Below are 27,763 nucleotides of genomic sequence, written 5' to 3' on the forward strand. Positions count from 1 at the left end.
TATATTGACAATATATATATATTTTTATTAGACAGAAATAATGACTTATAAGTGCTTTTGATTTTAGTTTATTTACGTTTTCTGAATAATATTTTTGAGTATAAATAATACAAACATATAGTGATACTTTGGATAATGGGTTGGTGTAATAGCACCTAATTCCTAATGGATTTATGTACTTAAATACCTACGTAGTATATTATGCGTGTTAAAATAAAATGTGTTACATTTTATACCGCGGTGACGCCACGGGACTTAGCTTTTTATTCGACTAAATTCGCGAACGACCGTTTTGCAAAATAAACACGCGACGACGCTTATAGTTATAACCCAAGGGTATATTATTATCGTGCATTCGTGCTTTATATTATTTTATCGGTTTACACGGATAGTACGGATTGTATAATAATAATAATAATACCTACTATTATTATATACCAATGTCCTTGAGCTAACGTTGCGCGTTACGTAGGTACCTACCTTATATATATTTAAAATATATTATTATTGTTCATATTAAATAACACGTCACACTCGTGTAGAACTACCGTAATACCGTCGATACCAGCACACATGTTTATATAATATACCGCGGTACACGATCGATCGAAAGGCACACATTGACAGCATGTTCTTTTCAAAATCGTAACATTTTTTTTTAAATGTACAATATAATGTTAGGTATACACATTTAAAACAGCACGATTCGTGTAATACTTTACTTTGCGAATCTATAAAGATAAAACCAAAAAGTTGTATTAGAAAGCAGTAGGATAAAACTTACCAGATACCATTAACTGTATAGTATAGTTAGATACATGTTTTGATTTCGCTTTCCTGTAAAATATTTTATAAAACCGACTTATTTGTGTGCCTTTAAATAAAATAGACAACGTGACAATTTTTGCATTGTTATATTAGTACTTAGTATTTAATTGTCACACATGAATTAATGGTTGATTTTGTTTTTTTATGATTCTGCAGATGTCGGGGTTTCTACATGATGCTGACGGTTCAGACTTACACGACATGAGTTCGGTCATCGAGGGTTTTCAGAAGAAGAACAGCGTCGGATCCATGGGATCGGCCACGACCGCCGGCAACCATATGGTGAGTTGCACAACCGATAAATGTGTATTATATTTTATCGTGTGCGTGGGCGTAGTGATCGCAGTCTCTTTATTTTGTGCCATTGTCTGCGGAATATTATAAACAACTCTATGGGAGATTATAAACAGGAACTGTACACCTATCTACACAACAATGTGTCTCATTTATTATTTCGCTCTTCATCGTTCATTGGATCGTATATATCGACAACTGCGCACTCGTCGGACAACCGGCGTATAAAGAGAAAACGACGCGTTAAAAATATCAAAACACTGCCCTTAGTTAGGAAATTTCATACAACGAGTAATTTAAGAAAGTTTGAGAAAATACGGGAAGATGTTGAGGGTATAATTTTATGCTGTATCAGTTGCACTGAAAGCCTATACGTATTGCCATCATCTGTGTAAACAGACATTTCCCAATATATTAATTATTGTTTTGTCTTTTGGGGAATATGCAACACGAATATTGTCAAGATTCAGGATGAACGCAATAGCGCATAAATGTCAAATCCGATCGGTGGTGATGAAGACCCCATATCATTTGATAATACACTTGTACATAAAATGTTATAACTAATGTTGCAAGAGTATATTACAATAAATAATATTGTACAGTTCATGTAGAGCACGTTGCAAATAATATTGTCAATGTAATTATTCGGTTTGAAAATCGTGAGAAAACTATTATAATATGTGAGATATGCTGTCCGTAACATTATAAATACATTTCAAAGGGTTTGAATATGTCTATATTTTATGATTCATAAAACATTTTTCTTCCTGTATTTTCATTTATAATAATATATTATTATTTTTTAGCTTTTGAAATACTATAAATAAATAAATACCTAGTTCTTCATAATGTAATAATCTGTTATTTCTAGAATAATTAACGTTTATATGTATAAACATATAGTTTTTATAAATATTACAAAAGTGGTTTTTGAAAAATAATTTTTGCTCATTTTAAGAATTTCGTATTTTCTTCTTATGGAAAATATCTAACTTATTTATTAATTTCTATGTTTTTAGTGAATTTACAGCTTCATGTTTATTCACAAGAAAAATCGTGTCTATTTACATTCCTACGTTTGTATAGTTGAGTGTCTCTGATGGTTGTATATAAAATTCATTTGGGTCCCTCTAGTAATATTAAATTTACTATTTAGTTGGTATTATAGTAGTCTGTAAGAATAAAATAGTCCCTTTTGCAGGCGCCTGCAGGCACTACTATATTGAGGTAGATCGAAGAAATCGAAATTTAGATCTAAAATCGATAGTATTGCGTTTGTATAATATTGTGAAAAGGGTACGTCCGATTATGAAATACGAAGTAATAGTACCGATGTGCCTACCGGCTACCAATACCCGGGCTACCTGATATACCAGCTATAACCAATGCCCATCGGGTCACAAATCTGTCCGCATGCGAGTATGCAATGACGACGACGACGACGATGACAAGTCCACAAGGATTTTTGATAATCTGATGTCTGCACAAGGACTGAATTTAAATTTTAATTATTTCACAATTATTTAAATGCGACGCTTCAGCGGGTGTATACACTAGTACACACCGTGTAATATCATAAACCATAACATAATATATATTATTTAATATATTATTTACATACAATAATATTTTCTTATCGTGCGTGTGAAATCAAAATATTTATACGATTCTTTTCCTTTCGTATATCAGAATTAATTATGATGGCATTTTATAACCGTACGATATCACGCCACCTTCGAGGCCACACGCTTTTGAACGCACACAATAATATACAATACTTCAATAATAATAATAATAATAATATTATGATCCTGCAGCGAAGGTGACATAATGTTAAATAATAATAATAACGACAAAAGTAGTTTGTGCGGAGAAACGCGCGTGTAAACGGGCGTTACGAAATAAAAAAGAAATAATAATAATGATGGAGTAGGCCTACATATTATTATTTATATTAGGTATGTATATTATTATTATTGTGTCCTCGTGGGTCGAAGTTTCAAACGGAAACCCGTTGCACACGATTTGTTTTAATAAACCAAAATCGAAATTGATGGCAAACCGCATAATGATTCATATTCTCAGAACACATGTCCACATGTATACCTTATAAATATAATAATATATCTACTAATAATAACATGTGCAATACGCATAATATGATGTTTCCGACTGCAAGAATTTACCATAGGTATTATGTTAATTTTCGTATATTTCTCAAACGGGTGCCTGCGCCTATTGTTCATCGTGATATCACAATATATTATTTTCCTCCCGAAGTGTCATCATTACGAACATCTAAACAAATTATACCTTCGTTTCTCTATAGTATACAATATGATATATTATTTGATCAGCACACTCGTATAATATATAGACAGAATGAACAAAAAAAAAAATAAAAAGTCAAATCATTTTATTCTTTATCTACATAATTATTATATGAAATATAACCGGGAAGCATAATACTATATGTTTCGACAGCCGCGTTTAACATATTTTTTTATATTATATTATAATGTTAATAGCTAATAATTATCATTTCACTACAAAATATGAACAAGTATAGGTAGGTACCCAATATTTAAATATAAAATAAATAATATCTGTAATATGTTAATTTAAGTAGGTACCTATAGTTGGCAAAAAATAGCACTTGCATCTAAATCTATTTTGTAAAATATTTTTCAATTTCTACATTACTGTCCACGCACATTATATTGAAGAATGAGGTAATCACAATTTATTGAAAATAAATACTTCAACACAATTTATTTTTCATATATTTATACTTTTACACTTTCAAATCATTTAAAATCGTGTAAGAAGGAACACATTAATCAGCATGCCTGTCAGTTTACAATGATTTTTAAATTGCTTATCAGTTACCTACTTATCATTATATTTAGTCAAATATTAGACAATTTATGCTTTCAACTTGTATATGTATTTCATAACCAAATAAATTCCATTACTGCCACTATTGCACATCATCAAATTACTCCGTATAAGACTTTGAATCTACTTTTTTCAATAATAGTTTGAAATGCTAGATCATCGATTAATATTTTCATTTTCTTAACTAATTATGAAGTTATCTCATGTATTTTTTTTTTTGTTTTTATGGTGTCCAACGTGATTAACTATATTGTTAGCGAATTCGAATGAATTATAATATATTTTTAGAGTCGTTTATACAGAACCGCACATTTGCAATATTAACGACGAAAGCATGGTGTTCATAAACATAATATATTACTTAGGTTATAACTTATAATAAATACGCTAGACCACACTATTTTTTAAAAACCTAAGTCGATAAAAAATAAAAATTGTAAAAATAAAAAAAAACGAAAATGTTTTGATTTGATTTGTTTTCAAAAGGCGTCGTCGAAGAAGAACACGTCGTCGTCGTCTTCGAGTTCACGGTTGATGGAGTCGTCGTCGTCCACGTCCTCTTCGTCTTCCACCTCTCAGCACGTCCTGCACCGACAGGTATCTGAAATGACGACCACATCATCCGAACTGCAAAACTCTCAACTTCTCCAGCAGCGGATACTCATGGACGCTGGTGACGTTACCGCGGTCAACTCCGCGGTTGCCGATGACGCCGACGGCTGCAAACCTGTCGATGGGGTAGACCCATTGGTCACGTTTCCCGAGTCACCTCCCGTTTTGATGTCCAACGTGTCACCGCTCCTGCACGCGTCCGCCACCCACCCCAAACCGGTCCGCGTGGCCGTGCAGGACGTACGACTGAAACATCCGGCCCCGGCCACAGCGGCGACCACCGAGCGGCGCGTGTCCACGTCCAAATTGGTCCAAGAGGCGTACGAGTCATCGTCGTCGTCAAGCAGCACCAGCAGCACGGTTTCCGATTCACAGGAGGTGCTCCACCAGCACGGTGACGTCCGTAAGCTACACGCGGCCAACGCGATCCGGGCCAGGCTCGCCGGTACCATCGGGAGCTCCATCGCCAACCGTGAAACCGAGACCGCTCTGAACAAACACCAGGTACGGACGTGACGTGATTATATTATGGTCCGGAAGTTTAATGTGATAGATAACATTATATATCCGGTGAATTGTGCAGGAAGCGTTTATATATACATATTTAGTATTTTAAGTACCTATTTCTCCAGCTGGATCCGCGCGGTGGCGTATATGCGCTCCATTTTATAATTATATACACTTGGATGAAACTATAGACATTTCTTCGTATCGGCTCACGGATGTGCAACCCTCAGATGTACCGAAATAGGTATATAGGTTTATATCGTGATTTAGGTGTCTGACATTTCTAATCGTGTTAAGTCCTTGACCTGCAGGACGTATAGATCAATCGTGTACGTAGGGGGAACTTGACAATCGTTCTTAATGTTGTCGATGAAAGTGAGTCACTGGTACTCAATGCGATCGAAGCACGAATGTTCAGCTATTTATAAAGTTCTCATTTGAAATCATTTGTGCGACGATTGTCACTCGTTATCAATGATCGTTTGATACGCCGATATCTGGCTGGAACGTGGATAGAATTTTTTAAAACTAGGAATTTGGTTAACACGACTACCTACGTAAGTTTGATAATCGATTCAAAACACATGTTCGAGTAAGATCATATTTTACTGAATGGTTTTTTGCACAGAGTTTGATTTTCTCTTTAATATTTTATATATAATAGTTATAAGATAGGCATTGAAGCAAAATTTTTGGAGTTAATTATTCTGATCTAGCAATAACCTTCGGGTATCTTCCAAATCTTGCAATTTAGAAAACCATACCTCATTAAATATTATGAGTATGACTAAAAGAAAAAAAGTGTTTCTATACATAATACATTTCGGAATTATGATAAGTATCTTTACAATTTATTAATGCGTTTTCTATTTGCTGGTTCGTCAAAACACGTTGTTTGTCATAGATTACGCTATAGATTTTTAGCCAACGTTTTTTTTAGCCACGTTTCTAGAATCGAAAGAGATAAAACAACGTATAGAATAGTATTGTAACGTGTAAATATAATATAATATATGTACAAACGCATCAGTACATCACTGTTTAAAATATGGAATTTCAGTACGTGATTTAGATTTTAGACGGAAATGAATATATACATACAACATTCGTGTTGTTAAGGTTGGTCAGTATCTGAACGAACGAGATCGCGCTGCTCGTTTCTGAATTTTGAGTAATCTCGCAGTGGTAAATTTAATATTATTGTTTTCAGTGTATGCCATTGATTTAATATAATATAATAATTATTATATATTCGCATACTGTAGGTTATTTTCACTGTACCTCTAATAGTTTCATAACATAAACATGTTGATGTTTAAAATGAAACAACCCTGAAGGCGCATTATAAAGCCCACATTTTATTACTTAGGCACAATACGACGGGTCACATATAAAATGCCAATTAGTATATCTATACGATTACGACCCAATCGAGTTACCTTTATGAAACAAATAATTGACTAATATTTATTTATTTAATTGATTTAACGGGCTTGAGCCCTTTGAATATAAGGTATAATACAGTTGGCAAATTACATGAATGGAAACTTACATATTTTGATTACAATAAACAAAAAGGAAAAAATAATAAAGAACTATATACAATTACAAAGATCGACATATGTGCAGCCGATCCGATCGCTATATTGATCCACTTTACGGATAATAATAATATGTAACTATCGATCAACTTCATCAATCGCCCTAATGTTCTGATTTCACACGTCATATCATATACATGTGTAACTTAATAATTTTCGGCGCCAATGGCGTTTAATACGATTTGGGTATCGTTCCGCGGGGACAACCATCGGGTCTCGGCTGATTGCACGTCGGTCGTGAGCGTGTAAAATAAATAAAACGAGATTATTATTATTATTATTATTATTACAACACGCGAGTGATTTATCGCGCGTTTAGTTGTCAGTCGCCGCTTCTTACCTGTACGCATATAATAATATACTATAACCAATATTATAATAAAATAATAATAATAATAGTAATGAAAATACATATTATATTATAATATAATATAATACGTACGACCGGTCGTCGCGTCAAGACGAGACGCGTGGGCGTGAGAGAGAGAGAGTGAGTGAGAGTGAAAGAGATAGAGATAGAGTGAGAAAAAGAGACAGCGAGTGAGAAACCGCGGTGACGGGAAACTGGTTTGCTCGGGCGATTCACGGACTCGTGTGTCGCTTAATTCTTTTTTACGCGTGCCTACTCGTTTTTCGTGATATTTCGTATGTATGTTCCTCCGCGTGACCACCTCCTCTTTAATATATCGATCGGCAGTCCGTTTACTACCGCGGTCGGTCTCGCGTGATGGCTACTGCAGACGCCGCGGCAATAATAATAAAAAAAAATCTAAAGGAAAACAAAACAAAAAAAAACCCCCTTCTGTGTTTCCGATTACTATGCTATGCATTATTGTTTACTGTTGCGCAAGTGTGGCGCGCCTTTAATTTTATGCGGTCGTATAATAATAATATACGTATAATTCTATGTACGATTACCGACGACGACGCGACGACGGCAATAATACAGGCGTCTCTCGGATCGTGGTTTCCTCGACCTACGCGAAAAGCACCGCCGCCGTCGGGACGGGGTTTCGTTTTGTTTCTCGTTTTACAGGTCGAGCGTGACCTCCGCCATCTGTTCGAAAAAAAAACAACACCCGGACACCGGACACCCGCGTCGCACGTTCGCACACAAAACGCGTCAAAGACACGGTCCTATACGGATTTTCCGGTAATTCCTAGTAGTTGTGAGTCACCGATAATGTGTAATGAAAACCATATGAGTTTTCGGACGTGACCTACATATTATAAACTGTGATACAAATAATATTTCCGTCATCGCTTCCTCAAGACTATTGGGACAAAACACCAATTCCCGAGTACTTACATTTTATCGATTTGATAGGTTTCGTAAAAGATAATATTATAATCGTCTTGCGAAAAACCAGTCGTTTTACGCTCATTATAGTTGGACAAATAATATTAATGAAAATATCATTTTTCAAATCAAAAACCACCTGTCTAAAACTGAAAATGTTGTCTGCTGCAGCTATTGTACCAATTATAGTACTATACGCAGCCGTATTTTCTTCTATAAATTTGAAATTCTTTTTTGTTTATCGTATTGGCCGCGATGCATGCTTCTTTTCACACACCTGTTAGGTACATGACGACGAGCTTTATGGATGGAAAACCATTTTGCAACAATTTCTATGATATGAACGCGTTATGAAAAGATGTATGCCTGCATATAATATAATAATATAGTGACGATAATCAAACATGCAACACTAAACAATATCAGTTTGAGTTTTGGTTTAAGTACACTGTAGAGATGACAACCTTAAAAAATAATATAATATACCAAAAACTATGTACGCGTATTACGTGCACACATTCATTTTCTAATCACGTTTTTCAATTAAATATACTTTTACGCTTTCTGCCATATGTATCATACATTTCAATTTATTATGAAAATACACCGCAGGTGTGGTCAGGCCGGCTAAAATAAACTATATGCAACGACTATTACCTGAAAAATAAACCGCGAGATTCATCTGAACACGAGACGCAAACACATTCGAAAGCCGCCTTTAGAAAGAGTCCGTCCTTGGTTGATTACTATATTTGCATATTCGTATTAAAATAATAATTATTGAAATAAAAAACGAGTATAATTTAAGGTTGTCGAATTGATGAAAATAAAAAATACATTCGCATGATGAAATATTATGTTCTTTTTTCACATAACTTATGAGTTACGATTAATAATTACCTTTAAAACCATCGCAAACAATTTCCTAAACTGCAAAGAATTAAACATTTTATTACCGTAATAATGGTTAACAGCATACGCTATTACAGTCGACTCCAGTGGTTGATTTTGTGGGGGGAGGAGGCCTGCTCACCATTGGCCTTGTTTTTAATGGTAGACATTAATCCATGTAAATTACATTATGGTTTTATTAATAACAAATTATGAATACAAATACCTATCAAAAATTATTAATCGTATTATTGTATATACTCTCCAAAAATAAATACATATTTCTTCTTATCGTCGTCATTATTCAGTCGTTATACCCAACTATAGTAGGTATGATAAATAATATAATATTAATGAATACTTTACACCTTACACGAGTCTATTATTTTCATTTACATATATAGTAGTTATAATGTAAAAAACATCTTCCATGATGAATATACATTAATATTATAACAATACATAGGTCCTTCCCAAAAAATGTCACGAAATTGTATATTATTATGTTTATAATATTATAAAATGTATATATTATTATTACGTTGCATGACAAAAACATTAAGAATTAATTTACATTTATGTAAAATTTTAATTTGACATGAATATGGCATTTGTTTTGGAGAAATGTTTGGAGCAATGTTTGTTCAACAAACTTTTAATATTATAATGTTAGTTTTTGATAAAAAGTAACGTGAACGCAGAATGTAGTTTAGGTGTATCCATGTTATATACGGTTATTAATTAGGTATTATTGTTATTGTATAGTATTGGCGTTATTTCAGTTTTTCCTATCTGAGTTGTACCTCTATCCAACGCGATGTTTAGACGTTTATTGCGAGTGTTCGATTTGAATCTCATACAATTTATTACCTATATACAATACGTCAATATGCATATTATAGTAAACAAACTTCAACCACGTCCACGCATAATAGTAAAAACCTTTCATCAGTAATCACGCACAAATGTGTGCACACACAGTTTAATATAATCCGCAGATAAAACGAACGAATTCGATTTGTTATTTTTTCGAAGAACTACCCAGTAGTAATATATTATAATAATATTATACTATATATATTGTTAATGGATTTGCTTACATTATAATAATAATATTATATACCGCTGAGTGATTATATACGTTTGATATCGATGGTTTTTAAGTGCTCAATCCATAATTCATTTTAACAATATTTAAAAGGTAACATTTTTTTATACCTTGATTGGCGATGTGCTATCGTGTATACTTCATAAAAGTGTTGGCTTTCATATTATATAATAATAAATTTAAATAAAATGTAAACGTCTATAATGAATAGTGCGATGGAATGCGCCAGGCTACGTTTATATTACGTCGTATTTATTATATAAACATCCATCATTTAAGTAATATATTGTATGGGTTAAATTATTGCAGTACATACCTATTATAGTGGCTATATAGCAACGAATAATTGGCGTGAGTGTAAAATATTTTTGCGCGAAAGAGTAATTTGACCGATTAATTAGTTTACGGCACATTATAATATTATGTAGGTATATTATGTTATTACAGTTCCAACCAGAGTACAAAATAACTCAAATACTATTTGTGACTAAAAACTCTATCTATAGCTGCTAATTTAACACTATCGGAGAGAAGGTATCCGAAGTATGTATACACAACAAGCATAAAATGTACCTACCTATACCTGCACAATATCAAAATAGTATAATTATTTGTGCAAACGTAACGCGTCTGTTAATCCGTGTGATATAATATCATAACTATTGTAAATATCTACTATACTGTACTTTGGGCCAAGCCCGTTTTAATAATAATAAATAAATAAATAACCGTTGTGGTCAGCAGCGACAAGTATAGAGATAGGTTTGGTTGTTGTATGTACTAAGTCCTCCAAAAAATACGCGTCTGAATCGTAACTGCAGTTTCGCTATATAATTACGTTTACCTATATTATATTATACCGATTCCCTATTTAATATTTTAATAACATCTGCAGGTACAAGATATTATATAATATTACTATACTTACTATATTCGAGGCCGTCCTTAGAGCGGAGTCAAGCAGGGCCCGGGTTCTGGGCCTTGCACTTTTTACTAAGATTCGAGACCTTGCGTTTGAGAAAAAAGTTAGGAAAATGTATTTAAATTTTTTTTTATTATTTCATAGCATTTAAGAGTAATATATTTAGTTGAGAATAACGATGAAATAATTGATCAGTAATAAAGTAGCAAATTATGGACAATATATTAGTATAAATAAGTGTCGTGGTCAAAAATAAGATGATGGTGCCAAAATGGTATGGCAAAACAATGGTGAAATCCGAATAAGGCAGGTACAGTAATACATTCAGAAAACTAGATCTTCTATTATTCCATCACGCACTACTCATGAATTTTCTTTACGGAGACATGTGGTATCATCAATACCAGCTACCATGACATTTTTTGGTGTAATTTAAAGATTACACAATTTTTTGCTTCTATAAGACTATACAATTATTATTCTGAAGTTACTTAATTTTGAATCAATTAATGTGAACAGTAAAAAAAATGCTACTTTAAAGATACTTGTAAATACAAATATAATGTATTTTCGCACCTTATAATAATTGTGTTTGCACTCGTCGACAATTATAGGCTTCTTATTCGATTGGAGAGAGAGAGAGAGAGAGAACATGAATACTTGTCAATTAGCTAATTGTGTGTTGTATAGATAGTAGGTACATACAATTACTTTGTTTTATCACCTAGGATTAGTTGGACAATAATATTGCCAAGCTGTGGCACTCGACATTTCCTGAATACCTATAACATTTTTTATGACACTTGATGTTTTGGTAACAACCTGTGTGATATAATCTTTTTTATTTAATACCTAATATGATAATAGGTCAACCATCACGTAGCCATGTTTGTGTAAACGATTTGATAACAAAAATAGAGTTTCTTAAGTACTTCGGCCCTATACGTACACATTACAATACATATTATATATATATAAATATATTATAATGTTAACGATTTAGTTCTCGCGCGCTTCAATTCGCTTTAACTATCGTGGCGCCGACCAAGATTTATCTATATAATGTAGTTGTTCCGGTGTGCCCTTGTCCACGTGAACCACTGATAAGATATTAAAATGCGTTACAATTACGATGAGGATAATAATATAATGATAATGAATACTGATATGGTATCGGTGGTTCCCGATTTGCACCGAATTGTGTAACTTTTGCGATCGAATCGTAGACCGCGGTATAGCACACAATTTATGATTACTTAATATATTGTAACAGTAGTCTCGGATGGAATCGTAATATCCAAACGAAATTTTTTTTTTGACAAATTAAAAACGTAATATTGTGTTATCGAACGTTACATCGTTTAAGAAAAACAACAATTCGAATTATGTGTAGTTCGGAAGCGGTTATTATTGCATACGTTTACATGCATACGTTTACGGACGCGTATACACTGTCTACAAATTTGGTGATAATTTGTCACTAAATCATAACAGAAAAAATGTTTGTACCTATGTTTGGTATTGAACGACAAATTTAAAAATAATAACTTGTAAAGTCATTGTATACTCACATATTATACTGGTCTCATTTGTCAATAATCTGTTACTATAATTTAGCCATGCCCATTGAATTATATATAATTTGTACAATATTATAATATAATAATTAAGGTTTAAGACGCTCACGTTTGATGGTTCATATAGGTAACGATCTAACTATTGCGGATAAACTATGGATAGGAGATATATTATTATGTTGTCGTAATGTCGTGGTTCTATATACAGTTAGACGCTGCCAAATTGATGAAATTTGTATACCTAGTTTATTTATGTCTGTACAATATCGTTTGTATAAAAAAGTATACTATATAGGTACCACGTATAAAGCCTGAGGAATGTGTGAAAAAAATATTTATATGATAAAATCTTCCGTAAAAAATATTTTTCAATTGATTATTAGGATATTGAGAAAAGCGAATAAATTATACATCGAAATAAATAGGCACATAAACACTATTATAATACAATAAATTTATTCTCTCGTAATATTCCAAGTCGCGAGCTCAAAAATTCAAACTATATAATATTATGTAGTTTATAGTAGCAATATTAATTGGTTCCAAAAAACAAACTCATGTAAAGTACTCAATTCTATTTAACTTTGCTTCCCATACCATATGATAATATTAATTAATTATTTATACCTACATATTACCTAACCTAACCTACATATAGAACCAATAATTATGTCTCACGACCATAAGATCGTCAAAATCGTACCTTCAGGAGTAAACCGTAGCAGTGGAATAATAAATTTCATGGGGTAAAACAATAATACAATTCCTTCAAAAAAATAATATCACTTCTGTGATAAAACACTATTATAAGGAAAATATAAATCACATGCGTCTAGAAGCAAATTATTGCAAGTCGTGTACAACAGTATTGAATTAGGTAGGTACTTGTATGTGTAATATTTATTGTGCAGTGTTCAATGTGCAAACATGTTATTATACTTTATGACTCCGAATAATTCGTGTTGTTATTTACACGACGGCGGTGAGGGCAAACTCAGCAAATTTTTTATTCAGTTTTTTCTTTGATTAGGTATCGAAACGCGCGTGCGACTGCTGTTCCGACACGGGTCACATTATAATAACAATATTATGGTTGCGAATAATTGCGAGTCGCAAAAAATGAAATCCAAAAAAAACCAAGAAAAATAACCGACGAAAATTCCCATAGTCATCGAAACACTCGCATTAATTGTTCGTCTCAAAAACCAATTAATTATTTTTTTTTTCAATTCTCGCGTTGCAGTATTTCCTACGAGTGTGACCCACGTGGAGTGCTCGTAAACTATGTAAATACGATGATCATATATATATATTTCCTTTACAGAACTGCAATCGTCATTTTTAAATAAAATTTTTCTGCATATAAAATTGTGATCTCTCGAAATTCAGCCGCGTCAGTAAACCGTAGTCTGTTCAACTGGTGCTAATTAAAATAATGCAATTATACTTACACAGGTATACTAATATAGTATTATAGTAGCATTCTACGTTTCAACGATAATCGCGATATGTGTTTATCAATGGATTGACACAGTATATGTGTATTAATATAATAATATAGGTTTGACAGCTGTGCAGGTCTATAGGAACACGAAACAATCGCTGTCGAGTACGAAAATGATATTTATTATTAATCTACCGGAACGACGATAGGTAATTACGATAAAAAATAAATAGTCGACGATTAAGAATTTTTTGAACTATTAACGTCCGGTCGCTCGCGGATGATTAATATTATAATATTATGATTCACACTATGTTATGTTTTATACTTTTTTAATATTAAGTATTACTTATATTAATATGTTATAGTACGCGTATCTACGAAAAATTAGATGTACATCGAGTAGCTGTTCGGTGCATTTGTATAATTAGCAATGATTAGTTTCTTATAAGTTGTTAACAATTCTACGTAATTGCCATACCACAGATTCGATTTTATAATCTATAATATTTTATTAGTCATATCGTTTAATTTTTCATATTTTATTATTATGACATAATATTATTATAGTGTCTATACTCTCTATATAGTTGTTCCATCTATAGACAGTGATGATAGTCAGTGTTCGACGAAACGTGTTTCGCGTATAATATACGTTACAGCTTTTTTAACGATCGACGTTTGTAGAGGATAACTGAAAAATAATAATTTTTTGTTCGCCAATCCTGAAATATAAACAAATCGTAGTATGCGCTTTATTTCTCTATATAATGGCTTCAATTTTTACTTCGATGCATTCAAACGAGACGTTGTTTAGACATTTTCAAAAAATCTCCTTTCGTCCGGAAAACTTCAATCGCCAAGTAAGTGATTTTTGGTTTGGACCTTTTCCTCCAAAATCATCTATATAGCTATTCTGTATAGCAGAGTTTTTAACGAATAAATCGCACCTATCGTCTATAGAATAATACGTATTATTGCAAATCTCCCGCATTGGGTATCTATAACTGTATTTTCATGTGTCGATTTATTACATAATATCATATTCGTACTGCACTGATCGAAAATTAATAAATTATATTCGTATTTTCAAACGATTCATATTAGTAAAAATCTGATCCCCGAAAATTCTTGTCTCTCCGTCTTTCACACACACCACAGACATTTTTTTACTCTTATCACTCGTACACCCTAGTTTTGTAATTGAACACTGTAAATATAACGAATCTCGTCGTCGAGACTTGATCGTTTTTCAACTCTGAGGGTATACGTAACACATTTATTACTCGGATCGATACCCCGGCAGAGTGTTCCATTGTGATCGTAATACGATATCATAGGCTATATAATCATTGTCGTAAGTATTTTTTTTTATTTTTTATTTGAACGTCGGCGGTGGCGCCCAAGTCGGGCAACCAAACTTACGACTCCGCCACCGTTTTTATTGCCGTCCCCGGCGCACCGTTACAACCGCCGCAGCGGGTCACGCACACGCCTTTTAGCCCCGTCGTTATAGTCACGTAAAACTTAAACACAAAAAATAACAACACTGAAAGCTCTGTCGGAAAATCGACGAATGGTTCGGCCGTAGTTTTCTCGGGTCCGTCGATGCAGGTGGTGTGTAATTGCATAATATATACCTACCCATGCAGGTCGTATGTATTTGGCCTGCAGTGGTTATTTTTCGCGTAGGTCCCTTTAAAACTGTGTCGTTTTAATAATAATATAATAAATTATTGTCGTCGTTAAAATTCTTCACCACGGTGACTTGTAGACGTGTCTGCTTCGCGGGTGCGGTTTTATTATGCGCGGCGTTTGGCGGCTAGTGATCAGCGGCGGCGGTGTCGCGTTCAAAATGGCCGAAAAAAATATGAGCACGTTCAAAGCAGGGCCCAAGGTAAATAATGATTAATGACGATGAAAATTCGTAGCGATAACTGCAAAATGGCGATCAGAAATCAACCGTCTGGACGATTCGATCATTATCGATAGGTACCTTATTTAACAATTATATTATAATTAAATATAGGTACGACATAATAATTATTGTATTATATATGGGTATAGTAGAGGTGGGTCAAACTCTAACCAAAACGTATTTCGTTCAACATCAAACCGAACCCGTATACAAACAATATTTCGTCTGATATCGAACTGAACCCGAATACCGAGCTTTGGAATTTAATTACGAATCAAACTTTTTAGTTTAAGTCGAACCGAAATATAAAACATTTGTTGTTCGAAACGTTTGATGTATTAGAATTTTTTTGGATTTCAGATAAATCATAGATTTTCAAACTTTTTGCTGGAGTTTGGTTGGGTTCTGTTTTTTTTTTAAACTAGGTTAGATTTTTTAAACTTCGAACAGGTATGTTGTTCAAAAAAATGTTAACATAATATTGTCATGTGGTAAACAGCGGTGGCTCTAAAAATACAGAGAATTCGATTTCGGTGGCGGCAACCAGTCAAGTATTTTTTTTTTACATTCTCATACGGTGAGAATAAATCAAACGAGTGCTGCGCGTCTTGGCAAGTCAGCCAAATTTATTTCGGTGCGGTGCCGCCGCCGCCGCCGACACAACATAATATTATACATTTATACGTACACGTCGTACACTATAGCGAGGAAGTTTTTTTTTCTTGTATCCATTTTTTTCCCTTCGTCTCCGGCCAAAATAACTTACAAACGAGACGAAACCCGATTCACGGCCAATCGCCGTTCTGCGCGCGGAAAAGGGGAAGCAAAATATATTCTCTTCATCTTTTTGGCCGCCGCCGCCGAGGCACGTCCTTGAACCGTTTGCCACGAACGCCGCCTGCGCGTCAAACGAAAACAATAATAATGTTATTATTATTATTTATTATTGTTGTACACCTATATAATATCGACCCGGGCCGTAATATGTTTTGATATTGAATAATATAATAAATTACATATTGTACCTATGGCACGCGCATAAAAACTGTAAACACCAGAGTGCATAATATTTTTCAGTCGTCTGCGCAGTGGTCAATATAGCAATAATTATTATTATGTGTGTATAATATTATAGTCCAAACAATCGCGACTGTAGTTGAGTATAATATTCGCATTTCATACGCGATACCGAACACTGCTATAAGGAATTAAATAATATATCGATAAGCGTAGGTACGTTTAATTTTTTAGTCAGAATTTTGATTTTACGCGAATTCTCTATCTGTAGAAGATTCTCTACATCTTACATTACATAAAAACAATTATTATTCTATTTGTTAGACTCGTTGCGCACAATATATTATGATTATAATATTAATGCGAATCACAACGTTTTCCACAAATAATTATTTTATTACCATCCGAATCTGCCAGCAGTCGTGCAATTTAGTTTTGCGATGACATTTGAATATGATAACGACATCTTTAAACGTATATATGTAATATGTGCGTATTATAATATTCGATTGCCCTCCATATAACACGTTAGTTACATCTATGTCATAGGAAATCGGTCTAAAGAGTGGTCGTTATTGCGATTTGATGGCACGTTTAATAATATTGTTTATTAAACTCTGTTAAACGCAAATTGAAAATTAGTTACTGAAAATATTCAAGGACTTCTAAATCATGTTAACAATTTTTAATTCATTATATCGATTGATTGATTCTGTGAACGTAGGACGTAAAGTAAATAAAGAATATTATGTAAATTCCAGAACGCAATTTCACGTACAGCCTTATTATCGTGCGATCGGTCTTTTTTGTCTATCTCCCTTTCTTGTGATCGGATGTTTGTTTTTTTAAATAATATTTAGGTACATTGATTTGATTTTAACACTATACTGAAGAAGACATCGTATGGTGGCCACTAAAATTAAAATGTTTTTCTCATAATATATACAGTACGAGATTCTTGTATTTGTACTTGGTGTTTGAATTATAATTCCAAGAACTCGAATAAGTTCTAAAATAATAATATAACATTCATATAGTATACAGCGTGCTTTTAATCACTTAAAAAAAATCATTAACATTATATTATTGTATTTTTGAAATCTGTGAAAGTGTAAAATCTAACGACATTGATGTCGCTGCAACCATAGGATTCCGTACGTTAGAATAAACCTAGCAAATAAGTGAGCGTGTGTCTTTATGATTCTAAAGTCTAAACGCGCTGATAATATTATAGACGAGGGTTGGATATAATCCAAAATAGTCAAACTCCAATATTTTGATTTATTTGGGGGCTTGCGATGCGCTGGTTAACTATTATAATATGCCAAACGGCAAAGTACATAATATTATTTAAATCAGTTTTTAATTATACCTATTTAAAATATGTGGTGCCGGAAAGCAAGCCGGAACATAGTCGATTTGTGCTTGCAAACTACAAGTACCTACCTATAAAGTGTGACTTACCTTAGTCGTAAACGAAAGTTATGAAAGAGTTCTTAGGAAAAACAACATTTAAAAATACTGCACACTTAAAAGAGCATCACACATGATGATCATCATTTAATATATAATATGCATTCATGTATGTACGGCGGACGACCAAAAGAAACTGTTGATCACGCGGATCAAACGTCTGTGGGGGGGCATCGTCAACTATCGCGGGTAACATAATATTATGTATATTTTGCACACGACAATTTATCGTGTTATTATTACTATGGTATTACACCCGAATAGGTATTGGGACGTCATCGTCGGAGCGGTCGTTGGGCAATAAAAATACGAAAAAAACAATGTCTGTCGCGAGTCTTTTCGCGTTTTTTTTCGCGTCTCTCGACATTCTGTGGGAGTTTACGCGTATATAATAATAATAATAATAATAATAATATGTGATGATAATATATATCATACCCACACTCAAACGCTCGTATACACATACACGCGCGCGCGTACGACTGAGTAGAAAATTCGCGATTGTCTAAGTTTAGTTTTACAATATACACCACCGCCATCACACAGCTACCGCGGCCCAGTATTTCAGTGTTTTAATTTTTTTCACGTTAAGTGGCGTACGATCTTCGTCCGAACCGTCATATTATTATAAAATCACACCGAGGCGTTGCGTTTGGATCAGTATCGCTGATTGTTTTTAAACATTTTCACAGGAAAAAAGAACACTGCAGAAAGCTGGAGCAATATCTCAACAGGAAAACCTGCAAAACACCTGTGCTGCCACGATGAAAGTGCAGACCGATTCGTTTAGTTCGGAAAAGGTATATATTATACATATATATATATATATATATATCCGGGCATGCGGCGATTGCGTTCTGTTCATACTACTACTGTATTATTATTTATTATCATTACGCCAGTTGACGACATTTTTCGTGTCATTTAAAAATTCCATGTCGATCATCTGCTGCAGTTACAGCTAACACGTTTTTATTTTCGTTTATTAATAGCGATAGTAAATTATAACAATATTAGTAGTGATTAGTATTGATCGCTCAAATGCCACGATAAATTCGAAATCGAAAAAAATTTAATTCGGAAGTCGAGCAATGCTAATGTTATCCACGCATAAGGTCAACGACCATGTGGCGCCACGTGTTAGTTCATCGATATTAAAATATGTGAAAACTGGAGTGGACTACTTATTATACTTACGTGAATTGATGGTTTAATATCGTATAATATATTTATCTGCTTATTTTTTGTTTAAAATTTCAATGCGGTGTGTCGGTGAATGATACTTTTACTAGTAACGTAGTGCAACGATTTATCACGTTTATCTCTATCCCACCTCTACACGCGCACCACAAGATTTGCGAGCCGAAATAAGATGGCTCATCGTTCTTATCGATACCACCGTCTTTTTTTTAAAAAAAAAAGACCTATCCAATATCTGACATCGGTGTATAAAAACGTCACCGACCAGTGACGCCATGGCGCCACCTAGGACAAGTATACAATAGCTGCAGGATAGGTATATTAATTTATAAACGAGCGGTTCGTCAAATCCGAACGCAGTAATTACTTGCAAGCGGTTGAGACGGTGACTGAAATGACGAACGGATGCTACTGAAAACGATGGTTTGTGAGTTGTTGTCTCATCATACTATCATATCGTCAAAAGTATAATATAGTATATTTTTTTAATTAAAAAAAAGACAATACGTGTATAATATCGCCGAAATGGTCAGAAAAAAAACCCTATTGACAACGCGCGATGGCTTTGAGCGCATATACACATCGATTTTACGTCCTCTCCTTATACTTCGGAGTGGTACGCGCAACGATATTGTAGTTAGGATAGTTCGTAAAATTCGAATAATTGACAAAAATCTTTGATATAAATGTTGATGAGTACAAATTGTTGATTGGTTTCACTTTGGATATTGGACTGTTTTTAAATCAATATATATTTTAAAATATAAGTAATCAAAGTGAGGTACCTACCTATATACCATTGAAAAAAAGTATATTAGATATGCGTAATTTTTCAAACTTAATTAATATTATAGTCGAAACCTTATACGCATTTGTTAATTGTCACTAGTCCTACGATAGTTTTTTATCATGGCTTCATTATATTTTATCTTTAAGTCTGATGAACGATAATTAAATAGTTCTAAATATTTAATAAAAAATCAACTAATTATTGTTTTTGAATTTTGATTATATTATTATAGTTACCACATTGTACTTTTTGTAATAGTAAATACGACAAAGTAGACGGAATCGCGTCCAAATTTGAATGGTTTATATTTAACTCGAATTCTTCAAATGTTCACGTTTAAATATTTTAAAAACGTCTTGTAAAAAAAAAAAGGAAGTACTATTATGATACGTCCGTACTATATACTACAACAAATTCAACGCACAGGTGTTGTAGTCGCAACAAAAATGCACATACTACTGTACATAAATTATGCAGATATGATTGTTCATAACTATATGTATATTGGCCACGTCGAACGGAAAATTACAAAACGCGATAATAAACGAATGTCAAGTATATTTAAATCGATACGCGCTTAACATTGAAATTGGTAGGTACCCACTATCTACCTACAGTATATTATTGCGCGAAGTTGTGATTAAAATAAATGAGTGTCGTAATAGTATTATTATTACACGTCTTGATATTATTGACTCCTAAACCAATTTACTTTTGAATTATTAATTCGATTTTAACGTTGTTTAACGTTTAAACGGAGTTCAAACGATATAGATACCAATCTACTAATTTTGTTTAGAAGGTGAAAGATATACGTTATAATATATTTTAAAATTCAAATATTTCCTATGTTTATTGAGAAATGGATAAACATAGTATTATTATGGTTATGTGGTATAAGATAAAATAATAGTTATTACGAGAAATATTATTAGTTGTTGAAAAAATAAGAAATAGCAATTTAATATACCTACATTAATTGAGTAAATAATAGGTAACAATAAAATGTTTAGTTGAATTTCATATTCTATGATTATTATACCATTTTAGAAAAGATAAAATATTGAGATTTTACTCTTGAACATTGTTATAATAGTTTAACTGAACGTAAATTATTATTTCTAGAAAGCTTCGAGCGCTCAACAACAAAAACAGACAATTACATCTTCAGGAATGTTTAACCAAGAAAAACATATTGCTCAGTCATCACAATCGAACTTTACGTTCACCAAAAAAGGCATTTGCACGAGTTCAAAAGCCGTGTCATCCGCCACTTCACAAGTAATAATAATATTTTTTTTTATAATTTAACATTTTTGTAATTTATTCATATAAATATTGTTTCACTACCTGCCTAATACCTATACTAATATTTGTGTACAGTGTTTTTAATTCGATCATAATTAAATTTCTAGTCATCACACAACGGGTCTTCGTCTGGCGGCAGTGGTTCGTCGCCTCCATCGACACATGTGATCAGAAGTGTCGACGATCTGTTAAACACGAATTTCGATGATCTAGACCAGATGCGAGAGATAGCTAACACTCAAGACGTGGAAAACGCCATTAAAAAGTATTCACTGTACCTGGAGAATGCTGTCAAGGGACTGATGACCGGAAAGTACGCCGACGCCAAAGGCCCGATAATGCTTAACAAAATGTTCGATATGATTTGCAAGGCGTGGGCCGTACCGACCTACGAACTTGGTTATGCATTGTGTAACACATTCCGGGACTGTGGTGGAATGGATTTGTTGATCAACAACTGTGTATCCAAAGACCAAAAACTTCAGTTCTCCAGTGCCAGGTTACTTGAACAATGCCTGACCACAGAAAATCGCGCCTACGTAGTGGAAAATGGACTGGAAAAGGTCGTACACGTTGTGTGCGCGTACAAGAGTCAAGTGAGCTCGGCCGATCAATCTAAAGTCAGTACTGGTAAGTGAAATATTATTTTCTGTCATTAATCGGTCCCATCAGAATATTAAATCTATTATTTTTCGTTTCAAATTCATAACTGTCTTTGCACAGATATTATCACGACAAGTGGTGTCGAACATATTTTGTAAAAGAAAATACAGTTTTAACTTTTCAAACGAAATATAAAAACTATAATGTTGTGGTTTTAATTAACACAATGAAATACAAAAATGATGTTGCCAATAAAATATAAATTAAAATTCATTTAGTGTTTATAAAAGTTAGTTCTTAAGAAGCGCTCTTTAAGTATACGTGATATCGAAGTTTTACACTACATATATAAAAGTGATTAAATACATTTTTCTTTTTGTATTTCATTTTCTATATTTCGTTTCAAATGTGTTTGGTCAATATTAGCAGCTAAATAACATCATGATATATCTGATGATGTATGAATATGTTTTAGGAATTCTCGAGCATCTATTTAAACACAGTGAAATGACATGTAGCGATGTTATCAAACTCGGTGGTTTGGACGTACTGCTGTACGAGTGCCGCAGACGAGACATCGCAACCCTCAGACACTGTGCCGGCGCTCTTGCCAACCTGTCGCTGTACGGAGGTGCTGAGAACCAAGAGCTGATGATCAAGCGCAACGTACCCACGTGGTTGTTTACGTTGGCGTTCAACACGGACGACAACATCAAGTATTACGCGTTCTTGGCCATAGCCGTTTTGGTGGCCAACAAAGAAATCGAGGCGGCCGTGCTCAAGTCCGAAACCCTGGACCTGATCGACCCGTTTGTTACCACCCACACGCCATCAGAGTTCGCCAAGTCGAATCTCGCTCACGCTCATGGCCAAAGCCACCATTGGCTGGAGAGGTTGGTCCCGGTGTTGAGCTCAATCCGAGAGGAAGCGTGCAACTTGGCCGCATTCCACTTCTGCATGGAGGCTGGCATCAAGAAGCAACAGGGCAAGACCGGCATATTCAGCGTGATTAACGCCGTCGAACCACTTAAGAAGGTGGCCAGTTGCCCCAACGCAATAGCGTCAAAGTTCGCCGCCCAAGCATTGCGGCTGATCGGCGAAGAGGTACCGCATAAGCTCAGCCAAAAAGTACCATTGTGGTCACCCGAGGACGTCCGCGAATGGGTCAGACAGATCGGCTTCAGCGAGTGCTCCAAAAACTTCGTTGACAGCCGAGTAGATGGTGACCTGCTGTTGCAGTTGACCGAACAAAATCTTAGGGACGACATCGGAATACACAACGGAATCATGCGAAGAAGGTTGGTACAGACCGTATAGACTAGGTAGTTTGTACTTGGACATTTCACGAAATATACAATTTTTAAATATTTCAATTTTTATATAAACCTTTTGCATGCGTATTATACAACCATTTTATAAATTTATCGTCGATGTAACGTGTAATATATAATAGGTACAAAACATGTGTACAGCTAAATACCTTTTAATATAGCTAAATCAAGTAGATTGAGTGGTAAATGACAGTACACAAATACTAATTTGTTATGATATCTGATATTAAAAATAAAATATTCAAATATGGCTAAATGCGCGTAATAAAAATAAAGTTTTACTTTTGACATATTATATAGATAGACCTTTGTAAATTTGTAACACAAATTGTACAATTTAAAAAAAATATGCTATAATAAATCATTAGTAAAAAATTAAATATAGAGATGATTTATATATATAAGTATTTATTAACCATATTTTGTTTTATCGAAGTATTTTAACTGTTGTCTTATAGTTTATGAAATAACTTAACACACCTATTATAAATTATAAATGGATACCTACATTATTAATTAAGTAATGAAAAAAAACCACTGGTTACTTTGTTCTAGATAAGTTTTAACTATCTACACTTTTATAATATTGTTATATCTATCGTTTCCAGGTTTATGAGGGAAATACACAATTTGAAACGATTGGCAGACTACAGTAGTAGAGACACGACAAATCTGAACTCCTTCCTCCAGTCAATAGGTTCGGAGTTTTCCGTGTACACTTATTCCATGTTGAATGCTGGCGTTGATAGAGATTCCATCAGGTAAGTCATTTAACATTAGTCTCATTAGAATATGATAAATATGATAATTATTTTTTTATGGAAAATCAACTTAAAGGGGTACACAACTAAAAGTGAATTAATTTTTTTTAAAAACGTCTTTATAAAAAAGAAAAAAAAACACTAGACAATACTTAAAATGTGTTACTATTATTATGTTGATTTGTTAAGTAATTACATAGGTATCAACATTCATTAAAACTATTTAATTAATGCTTTAGGTTCTTATCAGAAGAACAGCTTATACAAGAGTGTGGAATATCAAACAGCATTCACCGGTACAGAATACTAGACTCGATAAGAGGTAAATGTTGTGGTAGTAACAAATCTAAAATTGAACGTGCTCACAAATATCGTTGCTTTTTATCATTAACAGACATGGAGACGCTAATGGAAACGTCCTCTTACGAAGAAAACATGAACAAACACTTGGACGTGTTCATCAGCTACAGACGATCGACTGGATCTCAATTGGCAAGGTAAGACTATCGTATTTCGCAAAGTTGATGCGAATTCGAATGTGAATATAATATTGTTTAAAAATATCATGTCACGTGATCTTATATCTGCTAAATAGTATCGATATTAATAATTGATTTTATTTTTCAGTTTGCTCAAAGTCCACCTACAACTTCGAGGATACTCAGTGTTCATCGACGTGGAACGTCTGGAAGCCGGCAAGTTCGACAACAACCTGTTGCAAAGCATCAAGCAGGCGAAAAACTTCATATTAGTATTGACGCCAAAGTCGCTGGACAGGTGTATCGGCGATAACGAATGCAAAGACTGGGTGCACAAGGTAACGTCGACAAACAGCAGTAATATACATTTAGGGCATTTGAAATATAAATTGTTGTATTTCTATAATTTTTTTTTTCATTTTCGTACTTGTTAAATCCGTACCCAGGCTCGTTTACCTTCGCATATTATATATTATAGTATCGTAATTTTGATAATCGGTTCGACAGTTCAACAGTCACTAATCGTGCCGTGTCGTTTTACAGGAAATCGTGGCTGCTATACAAGACCAGTGCAACATCATCCCGATCATGGACAACTTTGTGTGGCCCGAACCGGAGACGTTGCCGGAGGATATGCAAAACGTGTGGAAGTTCAACGGCGTGAGGTGGATCCACGACTACCAGGACGCGTGCGTGGAGAAGGTAGAGAGGTTCATGCGGGGCGAACTGAACGGGATCCGGGACGGCGCCAGTTCGGGACTGTCGCTGAACAGGTCCGGCGGCGGTGGCATCGGCGGTGGCCCGTCCACCATCAAGAGCGACCCGTCGGCGCCGAACACGCCCATGACGGTGGGCAGGTCGCCGCCAACGTACCAGCGGACGCATTCCAACGACAGCGAACGCGACCTGACCGGTAGCAAAGATTGACTAGCGGGGAACACTTCCAGGTATGGGACTGTGGCCGATGTTTTGCTTTCCCGCCCGATCCGGTTGCTACGTTTTGTGTCCGTCCGCTTGTTGTTGTCGTCCGTCCTGCAGCGGCCTCCGAGACTTCATGGTTAGGTGGGTAGTATGATAACGAACCGGCCACTTGAACTCTGATAACGACGTTTCTGCGGGTTCTTTGAAATATTACACAGTTAAGGTTTTGGTATTTTCAATGTAGCTTTTTTAAGATTCAAAATAATACATCAAATTGTATATGGGTAGTATCCCTAACTTAAATTAATACTATATATATTATATATTATAGCCGGTGTATACCACTCACTAAAATCAATACTTAACTATTTATACATAATGATATACACCCTTACAAACATTTATTTTAGTCGAATACCAGTCGAAAAGTATATTATTATTTTCTGATTGTATCAACAGCTGGTTGAATTTGAATATAAGCAGTGTGAATAATTCTCATATTTTGTCATCGATTACGTACTGACGAAAAGGTATTGAAGAAAAAATATTTTTACTATATAAACCTAACCCATAAGAACAAAATAAAATAGTCGACCTAAAATAATGGTTATCGGTTTTGATTCTTTAACTTCTTCTATTTTTTAATCCCATTAACAAAACGGTTGAATGACGTTTTCTTAAAAATGAAAAATGTTAAGCACATAATATTGCATTACACACACACACACACACACACACACACACACACACACACACACACACACACATCTAAGTAATTATAATATTCTTATTATTATCGTGTCCGAAGTAGTTATAATTATATGTACGAGTATGTCGATATTTCTTTCGCTTTTTAACGTAAACTTCTAGCGCCTGAACCTCAGAGTACGCATTGTGTGTGGTTTGAAACGATTGAATTTAATAAACTATTTACTGTGACCGTCTCGAATCTATGAAATTCTGACATCGGCCTAATTAACATAATATCTATTGTTTGCACAGATACCGGAAGTGTTCGAGACTACCTGCCTGGAGGCCACCAATGAGTCCAAATGGTCGCGGAAAGAATCGGAAACGAGCCAAGAGCGTGGAAGGTCTATTAGAGACTACCGCCGAACCGGATCCGCGAGTACAGGTACAGGCTCAAATGAAAAAGGCAAAGAGCCTGGAAGAGTACCTGGACACGTGCGAAGAAGACGCTGAAGACAGCTGTAGCGTCTCAGCGTCGGTCAGCGACAGCATAAAGAAGAAAAACTTCGTCGACAAGTGTATAAACAAAATGAAATCATTTATAACGAACAGCAAAAAGACTTCAACGGACTCGAAATAACGAATAGATTTATTGTATTATATGGTATAGTGTATTATAGTGTAAATTTTTTTTTTATGCAAGTTGTAATTATTTTCGTTTTTACATTTTTTTAAAGTTGTTGTTGACCCAATATTTATATATTTTTTTAAACCTATACATACCTATATTATATATTTTAATTTTACTAGTTGTTATTATTATTACTATTATTACTATTTTCTTTTGTAATTATTATGTTTTTATACGAGTTTATACGATGATTTGTTTGCGTGTTTAAAAAATACTGCATTTAACATCATATTATATTCTACTATAGTACCTATATAATCTTAATACTATTATTATAGAATTTGTGCAATACCTATTATTATTATGGTTTATGTGGATACTTATTGTGTCAACGTATGTTATAATCATAGATACTACAAACAACAACTAGATACCATAACATTACCGTCTTTATAATATTACGTATGCAATATCGATAGACTTAATGAGTAAATATTGCCTGCTTGGCGAACTGCAGTTGACTTCAATTATGATAAGAACAAGAAGACTATACCTAGTGGCTAGTTGTTACACATATCTATGGATATAATATTGAGTATATTGATTGATAACATGTGATTTAAATGTTTTCAAATATAAAAGACATTAAAACAACA

The 27,763-nt window shown here is 34.0% G+C and overlaps 1 protein-coding gene across 6 annotated transcripts in view; it reads left to right on the plus strand.

Moving 5' to 3' along the window:
- The window catches only part of LOC100161220 (sterile alpha and TIR motif-containing protein 1), a 40,882-nt gene extending 13,119 nt beyond the window's left edge, over window positions 1-27,763 (plus strand). The window contains exons 2-13 of one of the 6 annotated variants that reach the window (XR_510418.3): window positions 985-1,110; window positions 4,510-5,139; window positions 19,086-19,193; window positions 21,509-21,664; window positions 21,799-22,321; window positions 22,770-23,592; window positions 24,234-24,386; window positions 24,626-24,708; window positions 24,781-24,883; window positions 25,014-25,203; window positions 25,409-25,927; window positions 26,789-27,763. Coding sequence is in view for 1 of the 6 variants with exons in the window: in XM_008181676.3 (XP_008179898.1) it covers window positions 985-1,110; window positions 4,510-5,139; window positions 19,086-19,193; window positions 21,509-21,664; window positions 21,799-22,321; window positions 22,770-23,592; window positions 24,234-24,386; window positions 24,626-24,708; window positions 24,781-24,883; window positions 25,014-25,203; window positions 25,409-25,792 (3,279 nt within the window). In the remaining 5 variants the exon portion in view is untranslated. Of the gene's footprint in view, window positions 1-984; window positions 1,111-4,509; window positions 5,140-14,525; window positions 14,849-19,085; window positions 19,194-21,508; window positions 21,665-21,798; window positions 22,322-22,769; window positions 23,593-24,233; window positions 24,387-24,625; window positions 24,709-24,780; window positions 24,884-25,013; window positions 25,204-25,408; window positions 25,928-26,788 lie in introns of those variants that run through there. The other 5 variants (XM_008181676.3, XR_510419.3, XR_001678951.2 and 2 more) reach the window with 5 other exon arrangements.

Source organism: Acyrthosiphon pisum, chromosome A2 (genome assembly GCF_005508785.2).
Source record: "Acyrthosiphon pisum isolate AL4f chromosome A2, pea_aphid_22Mar2018_4r6ur, whole genome shotgun sequence".
Taxonomy (NCBI): domain Eukaryota; kingdom Metazoa; phylum Arthropoda; class Insecta; order Hemiptera; family Aphididae; genus Acyrthosiphon; species Acyrthosiphon pisum.